Raw genomic sequence first — 26,263 nt, forward strand, 5'->3', positions numbered from 1 at the left:
TGCATGAGATGGGGCTAAGTATTTGGGGGATCTGTTCTAGTCAACTTTTTTTTTTTTAATTATTTGATTATTTTATTTTCGGCTGCACTGGGTCTTTATTGCTAATTCTCTAGTTGCTAGAGTGAGCTTCTCCTTGCAGTGGCATCTCTTGTTGCGGAGCATGCACTCTAGGCTGTGTGGGCTCGGTAGTTGTGGCATGCAGACTTAGTTTCCCCAAGGCATGTGAGATCTTGGTTCCCCGGCCAGGGATCGAATCCATGTCCCATGCTTTGCAAAGTGTATTCTTAACCAGTGGGCCACCAGGGAAGCCCTAGTCAACTTTTTTTGTGTTTTATGATTTTCTAGAATAATTTCTCCAGTAAAAATTCATGTTAGTAAATTAAGAATAACAGTAAACACAAAGTTCAAATTGAGTCACATTCTTTAGAACAAGGGTTTTATATCATATCAAAAATATTATTATAGGCTTTAAGGAGACCGAGGACTAAACCATGTACTGTAGGCCTGCCATATCCTACAAGCCTTTTTTGCATCACGTGGCATGGACTGTCTCCATCCTAATCCACTCAAAGTCATTCTGTGCTGTGGCAATATTGCCTGCAGTGTCACTGGGACACCAGTGTTAGGAGAACACAAAGTGAATGGAAAACGCACAGACTTTAAAACCAGGTTAGCCTGGATTCCAGTCTCAGCACTAATGTCTTCTATGCTTGCAACTTGGGCAAATAAATGAAAATCTCTGAGTTTTTATTTCCTAACATGAAAATAGGACCACTTTACCCATGACTGTGGGTGGTCCAGAAGATTAAATAACTTGGTATGTGTGAAAATATCTAATAGCGTGCCTGGAACTTAGTAAAACTCCGCAAAGATTTGTTTCATTCTCTTCCTTGCCTGCTTTTTACTTTTCTAAACATGCCTCATCTACGAATGAAGATTTTTATTTCTGGCAAACATAACCTGAAGAAGTGACTGCTGGGCTTCCCTGGTGGCTCTGTGGCAAAGAAATTCACATGTCAATGCAAGAGATACCAGTTTGATCCACGATCCAAGAAGATCCTACATCCCTGGAGCAGCTAAGTCTGTGCACACAACTATTGAGCTTGTGCTCGAGAGCTCAGGAGTAAGCAACTTCTGAGTCCACATGCTGCAGCTACGAAAGCCCATATGCCCTGGAGCCTGTACTCTGCAACAGGAGAAACCACTGCAATGAGAAGCCTGTGCGCTGTAGCTAGAGAGGAGCCCAAGCAGCAATGGAGACCCAGCACAGCCAAAGATAAATAGATAAATAAAAGTACTTTTTAAAAAAAGAAGTGACTCCTGGATGTGATTTGACAACATTCCAAGTTATCGCCAATTATTTTCAGAAGTGTCACGTAATTCTCAAATTAAAATTAATTTTAACTTAATCATTTTAAAATGTCACCTAGATGAAATGGCTAGAGTCACAAAATAAAATAATAACTGTAGCAGTTATCAAAAGGTTGGGAATCCCCACATCAGAACAAAAAGAGAAGTGGAAATTTGACATTTAACAAAGAACCAGATAGGATCTTCAAAACTGAGAACCAATCACTATAAAGGGTAAGCATAAACACAATACTTATTATTTTTTTTCATGCTTGTTAGGTGATTAAGGTCACAACACAGTAATTTTTATAATAAATTGTACATGATAATTTCATGTACAAAAGTATTGCAATACAGATAAAAGGTCATGAAAAAGGCAATTTTTATTTTACTACTATCTGGACATGTAAGCATAAAGATAAATGCTGGGTACATTTTCCAAGACAAATCTTAGTCAAATACAAACTGCTGCTGCTGCTAAGTCGCTTCAGTCGTGTCCGACTCTGTGCGACTCCATGGACTGCAGCCTACCAGGCTCCTCTGTCCATGGGATTTTCCAGGCAAGGATACTGGAGTGGGGTGCCATCACCTTCTCCGGAGTCAAATACAAGAGGATTCATTAAAAATTAATAATGAACCAAACATGTCCATACTAAAAAAAAACTCTCATATTTTCAAATCTATTTGAGTTGAATTTAGAAGCCATGTACAAATATGAGTAAAAGATTCACATAACATCTTACTATTATAGGGCTTCCCCGGTGGCTCAGATGGTAAGGAGTCTACCTGCAGTGCGGGAGACCCGGGTTCAATCCCTGGGTTGGGAAGATCCCCTGGAGAAGGAAATGGCAACCTGCTCCAGAATGCTTGCCTGGAAAATCCCATGGATGGAGGAGCCTGGTGGGCTACAGTCCATAGGGTTGCAGAGAATCAGACATGACTGAGCCACTTCACTTTACTATTACAAATGAAAGGTAGAGTCTGAATTTAATAACTACTGAGCATACATAAAACACAAATCATGTTCAAATTATGCTTTGTACATATTTTGGAAGTAAAAATTGCCAGCAACTTGCTAGTTGTTACATTGCCCCAAAAGCTGCAGTGTGGACGTTGGTATTGGTATACTCTCTACGGAATGCTGTGGGTCATGAGTAGCATTTATTCTTTTAGGCGATGGGACATAACAGGGAAAGAAAACGACAAGAATCCTTCTTCTCATAGAGTTTATATATGAGTGTGAAGATGTTTAAAAAATAAGTGAGTTAAAAATAGTTAGGGGCTTCCCTTGCAGTCCAGTGATTAACACTTCACCTTTCAATGCAGGGGGTGCGGGTTCAGTCCTTGGTTGGGAAGCTAAGATCCCACATGCCTCGTGGCCAAAACATAAAACAGAAACAATACTGTAGCAAATGCAATAAAGACTTAAAAACCAGTCCACATCAAACAATTAAAATATCTTATAAAAATATGTTTAAAAAGGTAAAAGTGCTATTGAATACAGTAAAAGCAAATGGGTACATTGTATATCTCTAAGATATACTTTGGAGATTATTGGGTTTTGGGAAAGAGAAGTATCTTAAGAGTGAAATAAGAAGAAATTACAGTGAACAGAAACTTTAATGGAGATTAGAGAGATTACAAGGGAAAAGGAGAATTAAGGAAAAAATAATAGGAAAAAAAAGAATAATAGAATCCTGAAGGTTATTAGGAGGGTTAGATCTTGTTCACAAGAATTATCATTCTTTATTAAGGAAACAGAAATCCTGGGAGTTTAAATAAAATAAAATAAGAATAAAATAGGGGAAATAATCTTAAAAGACTATATATCCCTATAGGCTAGAGTCACCTATCTTGAGTGCCAATATTTTCTGATGACCCAGAACCAAGGATTCTGTTTTCACTCTACCGAAGACATTATATAGACAGAAAGCTGTAAAGCAAAAGCTTACAGCTGTTGGTTATTTGATTATCTTTCCCATTGCCCTCAAAGATAAAGTCTCTCTTAAATAAATTCACTCCCAAGCTCTACCGAGTGAGGCTGGCCTGAGTGGGTTCTGGACTGAGAGGCCTGAAATATCCAGCTCTAGTCCTTCCCATTCCAGAGATCTGGATGTCAGGACCCTGACAGGGTCTCATTCATGAGGCAGGAAAATGCTTCCCCAGGTGATCCTTAACCAAGCAAAAATTTTAATTAAAATTTGCACTTCATCTGATAGTGACCAAGGAATCATTAGCTAGAGGTCTCCTGATCACTGGAAGCCAATTCTTTTTTATTAATTTAAAAACTTTTTATTGAAGTATAGTTGATTTACAATTTGTATTAATTTTTGCTGCATAGCAAAGTGATTCAGCCATATATATTCAGGCATATATATATATATATATCCTTTTTTATATTCTTTTCCATTATGGTTCTATATTCTTTTTATATTCTTTTCCATTATGGTTCATCACAGGACATGGAATATTAGTTCCCTGTGCTTTAGAGTAGAACCTTGTTACCCATTCATTCCATATATGATAGCTTTCATCTGCTAACCCCAAATTCCCAATTCACCCTTCTTCCACTGCCCCCTGCCCTTGGCAACCACAAGTCTGTTCCCCATGTGAGTCAGTTTCTGTTTCATAGATAGGTTCATTTGTGCCATATTTTAGACTCCATGGGTAAGTGATATCACATGGTGTTTGTCTTTCTTTTTTTGACTTATTTAACTTAGTATAATGATCTCTAGTTGCATCTTTGTCACTGCAAATGGCTTTGTTTCATTTTTTTGTGGCTTAGTAGTATTCCACTGTGTGTGTGTGTGTGTGTGATATACTTGTATATCACATCTTTATCCATTTGTCTGCCAATGGGCATTTAGGTTGTTTCCACGTTTTGGCTATTGTGAATAGGGCTGCTATGAATATAGGGTACATGTATCCTCTTGAATTACAATTTTGCAGGAGCCAGCTCTTAAATGAACAACAAGAGTTTAGTTTTTAGGAGATGGAATCCCAGTTTCTGTTCACTGCTGTTCATAGGTCACAGTGCTGCCTCTGTGACTTCCAAGGATCAGCTGGGTTTAAGAGCCGTCACAGCTTCAGCACGTCAGGCATGTTATCTTGTTTCCTGAGGCCTATTACTCCCAGAGGACAAAACAGGAACACTCATAAGTTATGGGTTTTGCCTCTTGTTCCCAGCTTTAGTGGCTTTGCCTTCAGCTGGCAGGGACAGATAAGAGGAATTTTTATAGTTACTGGAATATAACTCAAGGGTTGGAAGCCAGACTGTCAAGTGCATATCTATCACCACCTGGAGTCTATAGCAGAGGTTTAAATAGCAGCAAGTTCCCAACTTGGTAATGAATGAAAGAGAGGAGAGGCAATGGAGAGGATGAAAATTTCAGTTTCCCAATTTTTATTGCAATAAATAAAATAAATATTATATTAATGACAAGAGGTACAGCAAGCTTTAGATTTGGAGAAATCTACTACAGGAGTCTGGGTTACAAATCTTTATAATCCCTGTTGTATTAGCCACAGACATTTATTCAGATGACTGTATTTGCTGGAAAAGCTTAACATTGTCCCATGTTTGTCCCAACATTGGCCCAATCACATAGTGATTGGATCAGCGCCAAAAAAGTTCAGCCAGAAAGTACTGCAAAATGTCCATTTTAAATAAGACACACATATATGCACACAATGAAATACTACTTAGCCATAAAAAATGAAATCTTGCCATTTGCAGCAATATGGATGGAGGGCATAATGCTAAGTGAAGTAAGTCAGACAGAGAAAGATAAATACTATATATCACTTATATGTGGAATCTGTAAAATAGAACAAACTGGTGAATCTGCCTGCAATGCAGGAGTCCCAGGTTTGATTTCTGGGTTGGGAAGATCCCCTGGAGAAGGAAATGGCAATCCACTTCTTGCCTGGAAAATACTATGGACAGAGGAGCCAGGTGGATTACAGTCCATGGGGTCACAAGAGTTGGACACAACTCAGCAACTAAACCACCACCACAGTGAATAAAATAAAAAAGAAGCAGGCTCTCAGTTATTGAGAACAAACTAGTGGTTATCAGTGGAGAGAGGGAAAGGGGAGGGGCAGCAGAGGGGTAGGTGATTAAGAGGTATAAACTATATGTATAAAAATAAGCTTCATGGATAATTATATAGAACAGGGAATATAACCAATATTTTATAATACTATGAATGGAGTAAAACTTTAAAATTATGAATCACTATATGCACACAATAGTATTATCCATCAACTACACTTCAGTTTAAAAAACCCTTTAAAAAATGATTTTCGAAGTCTGCAGGTATGCAGAATATGTACCTTTTCCTAACTTGGAGAAAATCCAGACAGGAGCATGGAGAATGACCAAAGAGATTGAAAATAGAATCTAGAGGGACAGTTTAAAAGAAGGAAGCCAGCTTTGCTTGGAGAGAGAAAAGAAGGCTGAAAGTAACAATGACATTGGCTTTGAAGAACACAAAGAGCTGCAGCTCATAGTCATCATTCATTCAGTCACTCATTCACTCATTCACTCACAGTCCCAGCACCTGGGAGACAAACAGAAGGACAAAAATCAAAGTAGGTGAAACAGAGTCCTTAGCTTCAACATCTACTGTCCATCGCCAGTGCCCAAGAATTGCCAAAAATAATGTAGGCTGGGGCACAAGTAGGAAATAAGCCTGAAGGGAGGAGATTAAAGAAATTTAAAAACTTTCCAGGAGATGGCAAGAGTGAACACCAGCATCTTAGAAATCAGTGAACTAAAATGGACAGGAATGGGCAAATTTAATTCAGATGATCATTATATCTACTACTGTGGGCAAGAATCCCTTAGAAGAAATGGAGTAGGCCTCAAAGTCAACAGAAGAGCCCAAAATGCAGTACTTGGGTACAATCTCAAAACTGACAGAATGATCTCAGTTTGTTTCCAATGCAAACCATTCAGCATCATTGTAATCCAAGTCTATGTTCCAACCACTAATGCCAAAGAAATTGAAGTTAAATGGTTTCACGAAGACCTCCAAGGCCTTCTAGAACTAATATAAGAAGACCAAAAAAAAGATGTCCTTTTCAACATAGGGGATTGGGATGCAAAAGTAGAAAGTCAAGAGATACCTGGAGTTACAGGCAAGGTTGGCCTTGGAGTACAAAATGAAGCAGGACAAAGGCTAACAGTTTTGCCAAGAGAATGCAGTGGTCATAGCAAACACCCTCTTTTAATAATGCAAGAGACAACTCCAAGCAGGTATAGTACCAAATGGCCAATACCAAAATCAGATTGATTATATTATTTGCAGCCAAAGATGAAGAAGCTCTATATAGTCAGCAAAAATAAGACTGGAAGGTGACTGTGTCTCAGATCATGAATAACTTATTGCCAAATTTAGACTTAAATTGAAGGAAGTAGGGAAAACCACTAGATCATTCAGGTATGACCTAAATCAAATCCCTTATGATTATACAATGGAAGTGACAAATAGGTTCAAGGGATTAGATCTGATAGACAGAGTGCCTGAAGAACTTTGAATGGAGGTTTGTAACATTGTAAAGGTGGTGGTGACCAAAACCATCCCCCCAAAAAGAAATGCAAGAAGTCAAAGTGGTTGTCTAAGGAGGATTTACAAATAGCTGAGAAAAGAAGAGAAGCAAAAAGCAAGGAAGAAAGGGAAAGATAAACCCATCTGAATGCAGAGTTTCAAAGAATAGCAAGGAGAGATAAGAAGGTCTTCTTAAGTGAACAATGCAAATAAATAGAGGAAAACAATTGAATGAGGAAATGGGAAAGACCAGAAATCTCTTCAAGAAAATTAAAGATATTAAGGGAACATTTCAAGCAAGGATGGGCATGATAAAGAAAAGAAATGGTAAGGACCTAAGAAGCAGAAGAGATTAAGAAGAGATGGCAAGAATACACAGAAGAACTGTACAAAAAATGTCCTAATGACCCTGATAACCACCACAGAGTGGTCACTCACCTAGAGCTGGACATCCTGGAATGTGAAGTCAAGTCAAATGGGATTTAAGAAGCATTACTACTAACAAAGCTACTAGAGGTGATGGAATTCCAGCTGAGTTATTTCAAATCCTAAAAGATGATGCTGTGAAAGTGCTGCCCTCAACATGCCAGCAAATTTGGAAAACTTAGCAGTGGCCACAGGGCTGAAAAAGGTCAGTTTTCAATTCCAATCCCAAAGAAAGGCAATGCCAAAGAATGTTCAAACTACCACACAATTGCGCTCATTTCACAAGCTAGCAAGGTAATGATCAAAATCCTTCAGCTAGGCTTCAGCAGTACATGAACCAAAAACTTCCAGATGTACAAGCTGGAATTTAGAAAAGGCAAATGAACCAGAGATCAAATTGCCAACATCCATTGGATCATAGAAAAAGCAAGGGAATTCTAAAATAACTTCTGCTTTATTGACTATACTAAAGCCTTTGACTATGTGGATCACAACAAACTGTGGACAATTCTTAAAGAAATGGGAATACCAGACCACTATACCTGAGAAACCTATATGCAGGACAAGAAGCAACAGTAAGAACCAGACATGGAAAAATGGACTGGTTCCAAATTGGGAAAGGATTACATCAAGGCTGTATATTGTTACCCTGCATGTTTAACTTATAAGCAGAGTACATCATGAGAAATGCTGGACTGGATGAATCACAAGTTGGAATCATGATTGCCAGGAGGAATATCAACAACCTCAGACATGGAGATGATACTACTCTAATGGCAGAAATTAAAGAGGAACTAAAGAGCCTCTTGAAGAGGGTGAAAGAGGAGAGTGAAAAGGCTGGCTTAAAACTCAACATTCAAAAAGCTAAGATCATGGCATCCAGTCCCATTACTTCATGGCAAATAGAAGGAGAAATAAGTGGAAACAGTGAAAGATTTTATTTTCTTGGGCTCCAAAATCACTGCAGATGGTGACTACAGCCATGAAATTAAAAGACTCTTGCTTCTTGGAAGGAAAGTTATGACAAACCTAGACAGCATATTAAAAGACAGACACATCACTTTGCTGACAAAGGTCTGTCTAGTTAAAGCTATGGTTTGTAGTCATGTAGGGATGTGAGAGTTGGCCCATAAAGATGGCTGAGTACCAAAGAATTGATGCTTTTGAACTGTAGTGTGCTGGAGAAGACTCTTGAGAGTCTCTTGAACTGCAAGGAGATCAAACCAGTCAGTCTTAAAGGAAATCAACCCTGAATATTCATTGGAGGGACTGATGCTGAAGCTGAAACTTCAATACTTTGGCCACCTGATGGGAAGAGTCGACTCATTGGAAAAGACCCTGATCCTGGGAAAGATCGAAGGCAAAAGGAGAAAGGGACCACAGAGGATGAGATGGTTAGATAGCATCACCGACTCAGTGGACATGAATTTGAGCTAATTCTGGGAGACAGTGAAAGACAGGGAAGCCTGGCGTGCTGCAGTCCATGAGGTCGCAAAGCGTCAGACACAACTTAGACAGTGAACAACATTGCTTCCAGTGAACAGCAATGGAAATAAATTCATCCCCACTTGCCCTTTATTTATGAGAGCTACTGCTGGTTAAATGGTAATTTTCAGGGTTGATTAGGAGAATTTCCACCAGAAAAAAGAAAAAAAAAGATGATCACTTCAGTCTTACAGTTTGGAATATTCTATTACAGACCTTGTACGGTCAGTATAAGGTAAGGCAAATATTTTGTGGTTTCCGTCTCTGCTCAACACTGTATGATTCATATCAGGGTCTGTTCGGGCCACAGAAATAACAGAAGAGGAAAAGGCAATAGTGGTATCTCTCCCCAGAGTGGTTAACAAAAAGCCCGCTAACCAAGTTTACCATGAACATGAGTGTGTACAAATTCTCAGCAACTGACTGTGTTATTAACACTTGAATTCCTTTTGTGCTTGGTTCTTGGAATTGTCCAACTTTTGATTAACTGAGAATTATCATCATTTAGGACACAAAAAATTGTGATTCTATTAAGACAAATACAAAGGAAATATTTTACTTACTTTAAATAGTACAGACAAATGAGTTAGATAATTAAAAAATCAAGATAGTATGCTTTGTTTTTAATTTGAATGTCCTGGTTTCACTCTAACCACCTAAAAAGGAAATTTCAAACTTTTTCAGGCATACTTAAACCCCATTTAAAAATTTACAAGAAACCAAGACTCGGGAGAACAATTTTTAGTCAGCATTTTCTCTGTTCCATGACCTTTGGGAAATTTAAGTGTAAATTTCATCTTTAGAAATGCTCAAAAACTGTTCAAAATGAACATTTTGTGTCTCCCAGATATACAAACTGCCCATACCTAAACTTCTGATGAATCAAAAAGTTGTTCTTTCCTCTGTTCTTTCTTTGTTTATTGTATACATCATTAGACCATTAAAAAAAAATGTGTACTTTTAGTCAATCCATTAAATAATATATCCTGAGAAAAATACCTATTTTGTACAAAGCACCTTGTTTTCTCCTAAAGATAATACTGAAATGTGTGTATATATATATACACACACATATATATGTAATTTATTTATGTAGCATATGGCACAGTAATTGAAAAATACGTTTCTAAACATACCCAATTGTATATAGTATGCACATAATCCAATAGAATAGAAGTGACAACAATTTACTTGAAATCCATTTTGTCCCACCTCCCTTCTGAAACAATATCTCTCAGGTCAACTATATGTGCATAGCTTACCTGTCTCACTTCCAATCAAAGGCTGATTTGCAAAATGCTTGACAAAATCCTTCAAAGATGGGAATTCATTAAAGCCAAATTTAAATGAATATCCAGTATATTCAACATGAAAGTGTTTGACAGAGTCTTTGGCTCTAAAAGAAAAAAAGGGGGGAAAATGTAATGCTATTAAAGAAACAAGTATCTTTTTTGAAGGGAAATATAACCTTAGGCATGAGTATCACCATGAAGCCTTTCTCAAAACAGAGTTATGACACAATCACCAAAACCACTGGCATTTAAAGAATAGCATTCCTCTAATAATTAGTAATGTTGAACATCTTTTCATGTGCTTATCTGTATGTCTTTTTTGGGGAAACTTTTATTAAGGTCTTCTGCTCATTTTTCAACTGGATTGTTTGTATTTTCCTTGAGGCGTAAGTGTAAGAGAGACAGGAAGAGAGGTGATAGAAATGGCAATCACCCTCTCCCCATATTCTCCTCTGTGCCTGGACTTCTTCCCTTACTTGGGAGTCAGTACAAATTCTGCCTCTTTTCACCTAATCAGTTATGTGAGCCCAGTCCTTTGCCTCCCACCCCTGCTCCACTCCCTGCTGAATAAAATACCAACTTTCCTACATTGCTGTTTTTGGAATAAGGCAGAAAATTAAATTTTATCTATATCTATAACCATATACACACACATACACACATGGCCTCAGTTCCACTATTCTTCTCTTTCAGGTAACTTTCCACCTTTAGCAAAAATCAGAAGTCAGAATCACCCAGAGGGTGCAGACTTCTGGGCCTTACCCCCTGAATTCCTGATTTAGTAGGTCCAGGGTTGAGCCCAAGACTTGTATTCCTAACATGCTCTGAAGTGATGCTACTGGTCTGGGGACCACGTCTTGCCAACTGCCATAGGCCAACTGGCTGTACTATTCTCCTAGGAGCTTCTACCTTTGTCCCTTAGCCTGTACTGTTCCCTCCACCTGTGACTTCTTCCACTTTGTTTTTGATTGTGTCAGTTCAAATGCCACTTACTATCAAATATTGCATGATATTCCAGCTTGAGTTACTTGTTTTTTCTCTTCTCAACAATCCACACACTTACCTTGCTGTCTTTCATGTCATTTATAGCACTCTCCTTTGTAGTAAGGTATTTATATATGGCCTTATTGCCCCTGTGAGGCTAGACTTCCTGAAGACAAGGTCTTTGAATCTCCTACAACACTTATCAAAGTGGTAGGCACAGAGTGGGTGCTCTGAAATATTATTAAGGAAGTGAATGAACAAATGAATGAAAACAATCATTCTCCTGAGCTGGTCTGTGGTTCTTCTTAATTTTGTGGTGGTTATTAATTTTTAAATCATTTCCAAGTGCTTGTAATGGAAATTAACAATTTATATTTTAAATTTGTATATAGATGTAATATATGTATTATCTCTTTGTAAGGCTTATGAAACATGTAAAAGTGAAAAGTTAACTTTCTTTGAGTCAACAATTCCACAGGTTTGTCTGAGATTTTGGAGTGATCCATGCAATCAAGGATCAATGATCCAACCTTTAATATAATTTTAACATTTGCTGTTGATTCAAGAAAGCACAATTCCTGCTTCAACCCAGAATTGAATTCCTACATCAAGCAGAATTCCACTTTTGATTAATAATTTCCCCAAAGATGTTGTTTAGAAAATTTACAAATGAAATAAAACAATAATGGTTTGAGGTTAATGAGGCAATTTTGTGGAGTCCTCATATCCTAGCAACTGCCTGTGAACCCAGTGAGACTTGCTGTAGGTCAGTGGAAGCCAAGGTGACAGATGCTAACAGCCAACCAATGACTGCCCCTGATTATCAGGTGGCTAGGTCACCTTCTCTGAAAGGGAAGTCAGCCAGGGGAAAGTGTGGGGGAGAAATCCTGAAAGGGCTGGCCAATCACTGTTTTGAGCCAGGCATATCTGGTGGGGACTGGATTAACTTTCTTAACAGTTGGGGGAAATGGAACTTTGAGAAATTCTGTTTATAGAAAAAAATTAAAAGTTTCATGTTGCCTGCTTGAGTTTGTGGTTATGAAAGTTGCATAGCCATACGTCATTTTGATTTTCCAGAGGAAGCAAAGAACAGTGAAAAGGGTACTGGGCCAGGCTCCAGGGATGAGGATTCTGGTGCTGTTTCTAGCACTGTTTTATTGGGTGGAAGACACTTTACCACTTCAGGCTTCAGTTTCTTCGTCAGTCAAGCAAGAGTTTTGGATTAAATAATTCAAAAAATCTCCTTCAGCTTTAACTTTTTCTTTTTTTGGTCCCAGATCTAATGATTTTTCCCCTGCTAATGGAAGGAGCAGGCATGTTTTTTTGCAGTCTCTCCACTCAGAGCTTGGCATCCTTGGACCTGCTGATCTAACAAGAATCAAGAGAATTCCATTTTCTGGCAATCTGCATGTGATGCTGAAGTCAGTGCTCATATAAGTAAGAGTTGGGACCCCACTAGATTCACATAGTTCTTATGAATCCTACCTCACAGAGAGAGAGTAGAGCCCAATCCTCTCATTGCTGTCCCGCAGAAGGTAGCTCCCATCACATCCGTTGGAGAGGAGCAGCGCCTCCGCCGCATGGCGAGTGAGGTTGCCGTGGTACCACCTGGGGAGGAGACAACAGCACTTTCACTCAGAGTGAACCACGCGGGGACCCTTCCTGCACTGGGTTTTCCTCTCAGAGGTTACCTCAGCAACATTCTCCACCCTGGTAGCCCTGGGACCAAACTCTGAGCCAAGACATCAAGAAAACGAAATCGCTGGATGAGGCTGAAGGGCAAAGGAGGGATTTGCCTTATCCCAGAGTGTTATGGGTTGAATTGTATCCTGAACACTCTTAGGTTGAAGTGATGAGCCCTAGTACCTCAGAATGCTTCCTTATTTGGAGACAGGGTCTTTAGCAAGTCATAATGAGGTTCTTAAGGTGGGTCCTAGGGGTCTCCTTTGGTGGCTCAGATGGTAACGAATCTCCCTGCAGTTCAGGAGACCTGGGTTCGATCCCTGGGTTGGGAAGATCCCCCTGGAGAAGTGAATGGCAACCCACTCCAGTATTCTTGCCTGGAGAATCCCTTGGACAGAGGAGCCTGGTGGGCTATAGTCCATGGGGTCATAAAGTGTCACACACGACTGAGTGACTAACACTTCCATTTTAAAGGTGGGTCCTAATTCAATAGGACCGGTGTCCTCTCATAAAAAGGGGACTTTTGGAGATAGACTTGCATTCAGGGAGAGTGCCTTATGAACACTCTCCCTAAAGACGGCCATCTGTAAGTCAAGAAGGGTGAGCTGGAGCAGATCCCCCCTCATAGCCCTCAGAAGGAACCAACCCTACTTGGGGTTGACACCTTGATTTGGGGCTTCTCATCTCCAGAACATGAGACAATCAGTTTCCTCTGTTTAAGCCGCCATTTTGTGGTACTTACTCATGCAAGTCCTAGCAAACAAACACACATTACTTTGTAGACAGAAATATTTTTAAAATTTCAAGTCAAAAATAACCATAAGAATAGGCTTGGGCCAGTTTTCTCTCTTTCTTTTGATCTATCACACTCTCTTTTAAAAGTGTGGTACCATGTTTTGTAATGTGTAAAACCACTGAGTCCATTGTCATGAGGGACATGAAGTTAACACAAGGAATTCAGACGTTTTATACAGAGACACAAGCCCCATTCAATATTGTTTAAAACTCACAAATACCTGCAGAGTTGGGGAAGTCCCAAGGATATTCAGACTAATGTATGTGTTTAAAAAAATAAATAAATAAACTACAAAAACACATTAGAAAAGGTAACATATATCTATGGTAGAAAAAAAAATCTATATAGTTCAAAAGAAGACATAATTAAAATGGAGCTTTTTTTCTCCCCCTTTAATCCACATCACCCCTGTTCCTTTCCTCAGAGGGCCCCAGTGTTACCCATTTTCTGTGCTTCCTCCTGAGAGGAATCCTTTGTGTCCAGAGGCATCCAGGCATGTCCCCAGTCCCAGCTCTATGGAGACAAGAGCATCCCAGGCACCCTGTTCTGCACCTCATTCCTTTTTCCTTTCCCATTCTTTTCAATGAATCAATAGAGACAGTTCAGTGTGGTGATTAGGACTGTGGTCTCTGGCGTCAGTTTGCCAGAGTCCTGATCCACGTGAAACCCCTTACAGCTGTTAACACCTTGGGCAAGTTGTATAACCAATCTAAGCCTCAGTTTTCTCACCTCTAAAATAGAATTAAGAACAGCAGTACCTCATGGGCCAGCAGTAAGTTCTGCTTGCTGTAACACACACATAATGGTCAAAGCAGTCTTGGCAAACAGTTGAGCTCAAAACACATTAGTTGTCGTGAAGCCGTTGAGATCCCCAAAGCCATAACTTGTGATGTTGCCTCTGAGGTGTGATTTTCTTGTTGCTCAAATATACTTGTTGATTACTGTCAGCTTCTTTCAGATATGGGAAGCTAGGTCGTGGTGGGTAGCAGCTGTTATTAAGAGCTACAGTGCAGGGCAGCGAAGGGGAAGGAGACAAGAACAGCTACACAAATATTGTCGATCGTGTCAGTGAACTCAGTACTGTTACAGGGGTGTGAGTGGTGTACAAGGAAGTGCCCCGCTCTGAGCATGATGGATCTGCTGGGGTGTCCTGTGCAATGATATTTTAGCCTGACAATAAAAATTAAACATAAGACCAAAGGCAGAGGGAGTTTCTAATAGGTCTCTGAGCTGTTTTCTAAATCAGCATGTCCTAATGTCTGCTTCTTTAGCACATTTCCTCTTTGGGGCAGAGATGCCTCCATCCTGAGTTAGAAATGCACTTGCTAACTAAAAACAATGGCAAGGAAAAGCATCTTTATAAGAAATCCCATTGAGTTATTTACCCCTTCATTGGACTAATTCCCAAATGTGCTCAAATCTTCTCAGCACCAAATTCTTTAAATATTGGAACCTACGACAGAGGATGAGATTAACGGATGGCATCACCGACTCAATGGACATGGGTTTGGGTAGATTCTGGGAGCTGGTGATGGACAGGGAGGCTTGGAGTGCTGCGATTCATGGGGTCGCAGAGAGTCATATACGACTGAGCGACTGAACTGAACTGAACTGAACAATAACTGAACTGAACATACATATCCTGTATGTCAATGATACTTGAATTTTAAAAAAACAAAGGGAAATTGGAGGAGCTAAAAGTGAGGCTATCAAAAACTTCAGGTTTGGTTACAAGCAGAATACTAATTTTTTTGATAAATGAAATCTTTATGAGATCACAAGTTCTTAAATGTATGCTGCCAATAATTATATTTTGAATGGACATTTCAGTTTAAGTCAATAGATTACTTATCTGAAGCAACAAAATTCTAAAATGTAAAGAGTCTGGACATTGGAATTCTTTTCAACAAGACCTAATGATGTCTGTTTAAAGTATTTATAGAATTCTGATAATTACAGCTTGACAGCAGTTTTTATTGAGATTTTTTTTTTTAATTTCTTGGTTGTGCTGCAAAGCATGCAGGATCTCAGTTCCCTGACCAGGATTCCAACCTGCATCCCCTGCACTGGCAACATGGACTCAACCACTGGACCACCAGAGAAGTCCCAGCTGAGAGTTTTTTTATGGTAATCTCTTAAACAGTAACTATATATCATAAGCACATAGGAAATCCTTGAATATAAAGCATTACACTGTGCTCTAATTTGGAACACCTCAGAGGTTGTTAATTTCTTGGTAGGGTAGTTAATTTCCTGGTAGCAGCTTGGTAGAGTCAGCACGGCCATCACAGGTTTCATGGAGTTCTGGACCCGGGCAAATCTAAGACAACCACCTATACTTCACCATGTCTGCATGGCAACAAGGCTCTTCATTCCCCAAACAACTCTTCCACAAATGCCTAAACTTCCTCTCCTCATTGAGCTAAGCATCATTTCCCAGAAACTTTAGATCAGGTTATCTTTCAGGGAAGTGACTATAAAGCCAAACAGCATTACATATCCTTTGTAGGAACATGTCCATCTTTGGTAAGGATGGTTCAAGATTGTGTTCATAAAGAGTGAAAGGTTGGGGACTTTCCTGGTGTCCAGTGGTTAAGAATCCACCTGCCAACACAGGGGATGTGGGTTTGATCCTTGGTCCAGGGAGATTCCACACGCTGTAGGGCAGCTAAGGCTGTGCGCTGCAGCTACTAAAGTTCGTGCACCCTGAAGCCTGATCCCCACAGCGAGAGAAACCACTGCAAAGAGAAGCCCGTGCACTGCAATTAGAGAGCAGCCCCTGCTCATCGCAGCTAGAGAAAACCCATGTACACCAATGAAGACCCAGCACAGCCAAAAACAAACCAACAAATAAATAAATAACAATTTTTTTAAAAAAAAGATCAAAAGATTGAAAATATAGTCTTGGTCAGTCGGTAGTTTTCCCATAGTTAACCTTTTCTACTTTCTATCATTCAACTTTATGAATCTTTATCTATTGAGTACAAATCTGTGCAAGGCATTGTACTAGGCAGGTCAAAGGGAATCAAAGCCCAGGCTGGGCTTCAAGAAACCATTAATCTAGTCAAGAGGGTAAGAGAAGTACTTGGTGAACTACACCCAAGAGAGAGTAAAGATCAAGGCCATTTTTTGAAAGGCCCAATATCTAAGCAGGCCTTAAAGAACACACAAGTTATTTTAAAACTGTGCTTTTTTTCTGGTAACAAAGCATACATAGTAAGAATTAAAATATGTACATATACAGAGGAGGAAATGAAAGTCATTCACGGAAGAGAAAATATGTATTTGGTCTCACTATTAATCAGAGAAATGCAAACTAAAACAATAGTGTAGTATTTTTTTAATCCACCAGACTGCTTAGTATGAAGTAATGGAGAATTTAAGGGCAATGGATATTATCATCTACTGTTGGCAGGTGTTTAAGTTGGAGAGAAACTTACATATCTAGTATAACTGGACATGCCCACATGACCAGTGACTCCATTTCTGATGTCTGATTATTGAAACATTCACAAGTACGCAGAAGGAAGTGTGAATGAAGATGTTTACTGTGGAGCATTTGTGAGAATAAAAATTAGGAGCCATCCTAATTTTCCACCAACAGTGAGATGATTAAGTTAAGTGCTCAGAGGATGAAATTTTGTTAAAAGTTAATCAGATACGGAATGAAACTGGGTCATTTGCAGTGATGTGGATGAATCTAGAGTCTGTCACATGGAATGAAGTAAGTCAGAAAGAGAAAAACAGAAATCTAATATTAACACATATATATGAAATCTAGAAACATGGTACTGACGAACCTATTTGTAGGGCAGGAATAGAGATGCAAAGATAGAGAATGAACTGGTGGCAGAGTGGGGAAGGGGAGGGTGGGATAGACTGAGAGAGTAGCCCTGACATATACACTATCACGTATACAACAGACAGCTGGTGGGAAGCGGCTGTATAGCACAAGGATCTCAGCCTGGTGCCCCGTGATGACCTGCAGGGGTGGGATTGGGGTGGGAGGCTCGAGGGAGAGGGGATATATGCATCCTTATAGCTGTTTCTCATTGTTGTACAGTGGAAACTAGCATAACGTTGTAAAGCAATTATCCATCAGTTGTTGTCTTTTTTTAAGCTATGAAAAAAAATAAGTTAATCAGAATTTGAAAAGGTGAGAGCGTGTTGGTCACCAAATGCTTGGGGAAGAAGGTCAGGTGCACCCAGCACTTCAGGAGGGAATGTCAAAATGCTTACCAGCCTGTGAAGACTGACATAGTTCTGAACAGCAGAATTGTCACACTCAGAATGCCAGTGTCACCCCACAGGAAAACACGGACTGCTCATGTCCACACGTGGCAGAGCTGACAGATCCCAGCATGTTCTATCAGGCACAGTATGAAACCACCCAAAGAAAAATCTCTCTCATCTCCTCCAAATAACACAACACATACACATATAAAAGTGCATAAAAGCACAAAATAGGAAGCTGATAAAATATACTCCAAACTGATAAGAATGGTCCTTAATGGAAAGAGCCATGATTGAGAGTATTGTTAAGAGTCCCTGTTTGATTACATTTTCCTAATTTAGCTTTATTGCCTGGAAAATCCCATGGATGGAGAAGCCTGGTAGGCTACAGTCTATGGGGTCACAGAGTCGGACACGACTGGGGGATTGAACTGAACTGAATAAAAAAAATACATGCATATATTAATTGAGTAACTAAAATTTGAAAAAGAGAAAACAGTATTTCTACCTTAATCCAACTTCCAGGGCCCTGTTAATGCTTATTGTATTTAATTATTTTATTTTATTTACCTATTCAACTACTGTTTATTGAATTCTGGAAGTGATCTAGTACTGTGATGGAGAGGGGGAGAGAGAGACTTTTTCTCTATTTAAAGTCTGGTGGAATTTGGAGCGACAATTGTTCAGGGAACTCTCTGTGCAAATAGAATAGCAGGAGCAAAGGCCAGGAAGCAAGCAGAACCCAGGTATGTACCAGGTCAGAGCCCTGTGTAGTGGGGCGGGCATTATCCAGGTGAGTGCCCAAGGGCAGCAGCCAGGCGTGGTGAGATGAAGCTGGGGGGATATTGATGCTATCTTATACTTGGCTCTGGACGCTGACTGTTTCTTGGCTAATGTCTACAGAGCTTTTTATGGCTTAAAATGCATACACAACAGCTCATTACATAGAGTACTAACTGCCTGGGCCAAAACTCCTGTAACTGGGGCTGTGTTTAAAGTGTTTTCATTTTGTTATTCTGACTTTAGATGGAAGATTCAAATTTTAAGGGACTTGAAGCTTGTAAAATTTGGGAGTCTCTTTAAGAAAAATTAATATTAAATTATCAAAAGAGAAAAATTATTTAGAGTAAGAGATCATAATAGATTGCAAATTTTAAAAGCTGACATCAACAAAATGAAAAGGCAACCTGCTGAATGGGAGAAAATATTTGCAAATCACATATCCAATAAGGGGTTAACATTCAGACTAGATAAAGAACTCAATAGCAAAAAAAAAAAAAAAAAAAAACAAAAAAAAACCCAAAGCAATCCAATATTAAAATGGACTGAAGATCTGAATACACATTTTCCAAAAAGACAGATGGCCAACAGATATATGAAAAGATGCTCAACATCACTAATCATCAGGGAGATGCAAATCAAAACCACAATGAGATATCACCTCACACCTGTTAGAATGGATGTCATCAAACAGGCAAGAACTAACCAGTGTTGGTGAGGATGTGGAAAAAAAGGTTGGTGGGAATGTAAATTGATGCAACCACTATATAAAACAGATTGAAGTTTTCTCAAAAAATTAAAAATAGGACTGCTATATATGACCCAGCAATTCTACTCTTGGGTATTTATCTGAAGAAAATTAAAGCACTAATTAGAAAACATATATGTTAAAAAAAAATGTTCATTGCTTCATTATTTACAGTAGACAAGATGCAAAAATAACCTAAATGTCCATTGATGGATAAATGGATAAAGGAAATGTTATTAAGCCATAAAGAGTTAAATCCAGCCATTTTCAACGTGAGTGGACCTTGAGGGCCTTGTGCTAAACAAAATGTCAGACAGAAAAAAGACAAATACTATATGATATCACTTATTATGGGAAATCTAAACTACAAAACAACCAACCAAACAGAACAAAACAGATTCATAGATCCAGAAAACAAATGTATAGTTTCCAGAAAGGAAAGGATTGTGTGTGAATCAGGTGTAGGTGATTAAAGGGTACTAACCTCTGGTTATAAAATAAATAAGCCACAGGGATGTAATATACAGCATAAGGAATATGGGTGATCATATTGTAAGAACTTTGTAGGGGACAGATGGTTACCAGGCTTATTGTGGTGATCATTTCATAATGTACACAAATATCAAGTCCCTATGTAGTACTCCTGAAACTAACCTAACAGTGTATGTCAGCTATATGTGTGTGTGTGTTCAGCCGCTTAGCCATGTCCAACTCTTTGTGACCCCATGGACCATAGCCCGCCGAGCTCCTCTGTCCATGAAATCTTCCAGGCTCCTCTGTCCATGGGATCTTCCAGGCAACAACAGTGGAGAATAAAGGGTACCATTTCCCACTCCAGGGGATCTTCCTGACCCAGGGATTGAGCATTGGCAGACGGATTCTTTAGCATTGTGCCACCTATATTTCAATTAAAAAAGAATGGAATACACCAACATTTAACTATGAAAAATAAGAAAAAAATAAAATAGCAAAAAACAAACAAACAAAACACCAAGTTCACAGATATAGAGAACAGATTGGTGAATGCTGGAGATGCATGTTGAGGGGGTAGTAAAATGAATAAAGAATATCAAAAGGTACAAATTTCCTCTTGAAAGTTCTCATCACAAGAAAAATTGTTTTGTTACCTCTGTGGTGATGGATGTTAACTGAACTTATTTTGGTGGTCATTTTGCAATATACATAAATATCGAATCATTATGTTGTACCCCTGAAACAAATATAATCTTATATGTCAATTATGTCACAAATTAAAAAAATAAAAAGCTGACAAAGTGAGAAAACAACTTATATTCATTAAATACCTGTTTAACACACCCCCATACTTTTTTCTCTACACTTCTGGCCAAATCATCTCTAGTTAATTTTTCATGTAAAACAATGTTTTACTATAATTTTCTATAGAGAGAACAGAATAATTCAGTCTTTCACCTATAATTTTTTAAATTATTGATAGCAGAGAAAAGTTATTTTCAACTTCATAATGTGATGTTGATAATAAAGTTTTTAGGATTGTTGGAAAATTTGAGAACCTCTGTCAAATTTCTTCCATAAATGAGCTGTAAGAGTATGTAAGATTTTAATGCTTAGGGACTAATCTTAAATATTTTTCCAATTGATGCATTTATTTCAACTGCATCACTAGGGTCTGTACAAGACAGAGACCCTGAAGCTGAAGTTTCATTGGCTTCACAGCAAACTCACTTCTGGTGATTATAAAAGTCAAATCTGCTTTTTTTTTTTAGAGTAAACATTTAAAATGTTTGACTTAGTAAATAAAAGCTACATTTAATCCCTAATCGCCAACAGCTTGGTTTATATTTCTAATTTTTGTAAAATATGTGAGTAAAGTCTAAACCCTAATAAGATTCTTATCCAATCTTTGTTTACATATTGCTGGTAACAGGGAACCCACTACTTGTACAGGCAAACCTGTATATGCTTCTGTGATTTACGGCCAGAAAACCCTTGCCTACATCAGTTTACTGTTTCCCGCTGTACAGCTTTCAACAGATGGTTTCAAAGCTACTTCTCGGAGTTATATAGATGTCACTTGTACAAATCGTTAAATGTATTTAAAATGTTCTCGCTTTTGTTTTCATCATCTTCAACTTCTCCTTTTATGACAGACTTTCAGTCCCTTGATCACCCAGAGAACTTATCTCCTCTGAATACTTTCCAAATATTTAAAATCTATCTTCAAGGTAAGACTTGATGTGCAAAACCCAAAGCCCAGAGGATCTCCCTATTCCGGCTGTCAGGTACATTGCAAGGCAACCTGAGATTGCATTTGTTTCTTAGTAGTTGCATCACACTGCTGATTCACGCTGGACCTGCTGCTGATTAAAACCCCAAAGCAAGTCATGTTCCTCTGTGGCTCTCCCACATCTCTGCCAGCTGCATTAGATGACGTTTTTAGAATTAAGGGCAATAAAAGACCTTTTTACTCCTGGGAACTGCCAAGTGAAAAAGAATGCTAATAAGCAGTCAACCTGGCTCACAAACACCCGTGCAGTATCTGTGAAAATTTTGTGAAGCAATAACACGCCTTTATCTCCACTCACTTCCTCAGTGGTAAGTCCATCTGCCCCAGTGACTTCTGACACATTGGTTGTGACCCCATGCAAGTAGCAACCTCCATCTTTCTCATCTGTCAGGGTGACTAATAATAACACCTGGTAGGAAAACTCTCTTATTTTCATGCTGGAACATTGACTTCTATTAAAAACCTCTTATATGATTCTTTAACTTTTGCGGAAGAGAGCAAGATACAATCTCTGCAATTTATACAACATACATGGGGCTTCCTTGGTGGCTTAGTGATAAAGAATCCACCTGTCAATGCAGGAGGCACATGTTAGGTCCCTGGGTTCATAAGCTCCCCTGGAGAAGAAAATCGTAACCTACTCCAGTATTCTTGCCTAGGAAATCCCATGGACACAGGAGCCTGGAGGGCTACAGTCCATTGGGTTGCAAAAAGTCAGACACAATTGAGCTACTGAACAACAACAGTTATGAATATTCTAGACATTGTGTTGGTTGCTGGGAATACAACTCCTCTGCTGTTTGGGATAAGGTTCATTTTCCAGAAACTTAAAAAAAAAAAAGTTTTGTCTCATTGTCCCTGAAGAAGTGAAAAAGAGCCAGAAATTATTCTTTACAACAACACATTTGAAGCAATGTATTTTCTTTTTTCCCAAGGTCCCCACATTGTCATAAATGGCTCAAGGGTAAAAGAGTCAACAAAAGCTTATCAAACTTCCAAAGAATGTTTGTACTGGGCTTACTAGCTTGTCAAACCTGCAGCTAGCCTTGAAGGAAACTGTGGCGTTATCCCTTCCATGATACATTAACAAATTAGGAAACATCCACCCACTAAAGACTTTTCATAGCTGCCTCTCAGTGAGATACAGGAAATAAGCTCAACCACAGACAAAACAGATGAGCTCCATCCAGAAACCCCGTCCTCAGCTCTGCCCCTTCTTTCATTCCACGCCCTTTGTGCCAGAACCTTCTGGGAACCTGCCCCACCATACTGGAGTCTTCATGGTTTCTTATCCCTTTGAGTTTAATTGTCTTAATTATTTGTTGATACAATTATTTTTCATTCTTCTCTGTCCTTTGAAAGAGAAGCTTTCAAGCACTTTGAATTAACCAACAACATAAAATATATTTTGTATCTGTGTGTGTGTGTGTGTATACACAGTTACTTTATTAACATACATACAAAAAAATCCCCCAGAAATGTTATAGGAAACAATACTATCCTTTTAAATGCTATTTACTATTTTCTTTTCTTTTTTTAACAAATATTGATTGTGATCCACTAAATTAACTTTAAGGACATGCTTGGGTTGTACCTGATGTTTGAAAAACAATGTGAAGTCTTTTGTCATTCAGAACCCTGAGATTTAGTTAGGAATTCATGTTAGCACATTCACATTCCTAGACCCCTTGAATTATAATCTGTTTTCATCACGAGCTATACATGATTGGTATGAGTTTAGAGTTTGAGAAGCACAGATTGAAGGACTCTTGGTCATAAAAACTGTAATTCACTTCAACAATCTTGATGGTTTGAGTATACTGTATGTAGTATTAAAGAGGGAGACAGAGAGAGCAAAGAACATGCTAAGTGGCTTCACAGTACTTAGGAAGAAAAGAGAAGGGTCTGTGGCTAATTTAATTTTTAAAAATCCCCAAATAGCTGCTATCTTAGTGATATGGACAGTAAATGATATAGAAGGGGGAGCTCCTGAGGAAATGAGATGATCAAGGAAAGCTTCATGGAGGAGGAAGACCATGAGTTGGAACTTGAAGAATAGACACAGAGCTCATTAAGTGTAAGAGAAAAGAGCATTCCAACAGGGGCAGTAGCATAAGCAGAGGCACTGGGGTTGAAATATGCATGGGTCTACAGAAAACACAATGCTTACATAGAACAGAGGGTCTATATTGAGGGGAAATGCAAAATAACAAGGGAAGAATAAGTGGACACAGGAACCGGTCTTGCATGTTAAAACACGAGCCATACATCCGGTTTTGATTATATACATCTTGGGGAGAAAATTTCTTCCTAACTCACGTCTACAGATTATTCACATATTTAAATACCTACGTCCCCCCTTCCTGCCAAAAAGAAGTGACAAAGAAATAAGATTCTGTCCCTTCAGATTTATGAGGACCTATATTTTAACCCAAAACAATAACAGAAATTCCTGCTTGTATAAAAACAGCTTATAGGCTCTGGAGCTGAACAGCCAACAAAAGCACTCTTCTTTAGAGAATTTTCACTTCTTATTCATTTTCAAAATTATGCTCACTTTTTTTTGTGTGTTCATGACAAGAATTTTTTTTTAGACAAAAAGTAAGATGGCAAGCCTTCTTAATCAAAAACTTAAATATATTATATTTGAGAAGATTTAGAATGCAAAAGAAACAGTTCTGGAAATTATTCTCACTTTTGAATGGCACTGACATGCTTTCTGAACTCTCTAGACCAAACATCGCACATTCATAACATATGATGCACTCCCCTTTTCTTTCTTTTTTTTTTTAAATTTATTTGGCTGTGCAGGTCTTAGTTGAGGCCCTCAGGATCTTCAATCTTCATTGCAGCATCTGAAATCTTTAGTGAAGCACACAAACTCTTAGTTGTAGCGTGTGGGATCTAATTCCCTGACCAGGAATAGAGCCAGCCCCCTGCATTGGCAGCACGGAGTCTTAGCCACAGGACCACAGGGAAGTCTCTGCACTCTCCTTTTCTTATGTTCATGGATAACATAGCTCATTGATCTGTCTTCTTCCTTGCTAAGCTTATGCTTGGCCTCAGAATCCTTCTGAACACAGTGATGATAGAACAAAAAAATGAATCTACTAGGCAATCTCAATCTAAGCCATCTTAACTCAGGCTATTTCATCCTCAGTGCTTGAGTCACTGCATGGGATTGCTTCTGTATTCATTTTTCATAGGGTTAGTGTTAGATACTTTGATTTCCTGAAAAAATGAAGCACTTGGCCATTAGAAATCATGGGTTAAGGAAAAGGAAATGTCTGATCAGCTCAGAAGATGTCAGTAGTGAAACTGGTACCATAGTCAGGCTGTGGCATATTTTATGTGACAATGTGGTATTGTCCACATGAGCATGTTAAGTCCGCTGTGCACAGACATGCGCTCACCTTTTCATTGATCACAGCAAAGGATCCCATCCAAATAAAGAGAACCAAGCAGAGGCTTGGCAAAGAAGTTTGAAAGTTCTGTGTATCATAGTGTGATACAGGGGGCAGTTGTAGAAAGACTCACCACCGTCTTTCCAATCAGGAGTTTTCTGTGATGGAACCAGCTGGTCCGAGGCACTGTCCATGGCCATTCTAAATGCCCATATTTACAAATGATAGTAGCAGAGCTAAATGGGGCGGCCAGCTGCCCCAGGCTTGAGGAAGCATGCCTGAGTGATGACAGAGCCAGAGTAGGTGTCTGTCACACAACGCACTAAAGGTGGGGCCTCAGTGTTTTTTTGTGGAGTCAAGGCCCAGCTGAAAGGAAACAGACTGAAGGGGTGTGATAATTTTGTGGGAGTTGGGAACCAGGCTAAACCTGTTCTTGAAGGAGCCCGAGGAGTGATACAAGAAGTCCTGAGAGGTGGAAACACAGAAAGAGAGACAGAGACTCAGAAATCCAGAGACACAGAGGGACACAAAGGGTCAGAGACACATAAGCCAAGAACTGTAGAAAGAGAGATACAGGACCTGGAGGCCAAGAAAGGCACATTAGAGGCTCACACAGGTAGCCAGAAACACGTAGGGACTAACAGAGACCCACCCGGAGTGATCCGGACACAGGAGTGATCCAGGACACAGGAGTAGAGAACCCCAAGTGCCAGAAGGACGCAGACCCACAGAGGCTGACGTGGGTCAGTGGACCCAGGAAGGTCAGAGGCGTGTGAGACCCTAGGGCAGAGCCACCAGCAGTGGGGAGGGTGGGGGATGAGGGCAAAGTGCATCTCACCCCAGCGGAGATCCTGCCCATTCCCCAGGTCCGCCTGCAGTGTGCACAAATGGCTGTAAAACCGAAAGAGCATCGTTGTTCTCCCCGTGGCTGGGGATCAGGGAATGTGTGATTTGGACCGGGAACCAAATTTCAGAGACTGACTAGAAAAACTATTTCACGGATAAGAGCTTGAGGGGGACTTCAATGACTGGGCAGACCTCCCAAACCAGAGGCTCTCCCAAGAAGGCTCATATCTGAGTGGAAGCAAGCTTGACTCTGCACTTAGTCTGGTTACCCTTAACAACCTAAACATCATGAAATGCTGCTTCAGGGTGGGTAATTGTCCTCACACTGTAGTTGCCATTGACAAACTACCATTGTGGGCTGAGACAGGAGACAGAGACGGCCACTTTCAGGAAGCTATATCTATAGGGAAAAAGTCCC

General features: G+C 39.4%; 1 protein-coding gene across 2 annotated transcripts in view; it reads right to left on the minus strand.

The window, feature by feature from the left end:
* Window positions 1–26,263, minus strand: part of DAPP1 (dual adaptor of phosphotyrosine and 3-phosphoinositides 1) — a 55,219-nt gene that overhangs the window by 20,566 nt on the left and 8,390 nt on the right. For both annotated transcript variants that reach the window (XM_065907289.1, XM_065907288.1), the window contains exons 2-3: window positions 12,575–12,697; window positions 10,076–10,209 (exon numbers count right to left, since the gene is read on the minus strand). In XM_065907289.1, the coding sequence (XP_065763361.1) occupies window positions 10,076–10,209; window positions 12,575–12,697 (257 nt within the window). The remainder of the gene's footprint in view (window positions 1–10,075; window positions 10,210–12,574; window positions 12,698–26,263) is intronic.

Source organism: Muntiacus reevesi, chromosome 16 (genome assembly GCF_963930625.1).
Source record: "Muntiacus reevesi chromosome 16, mMunRee1.1, whole genome shotgun sequence".
In the NCBI taxonomy this organism is placed as follows: domain Eukaryota; kingdom Metazoa; phylum Chordata; class Mammalia; order Artiodactyla; family Cervidae; genus Muntiacus; species Muntiacus reevesi.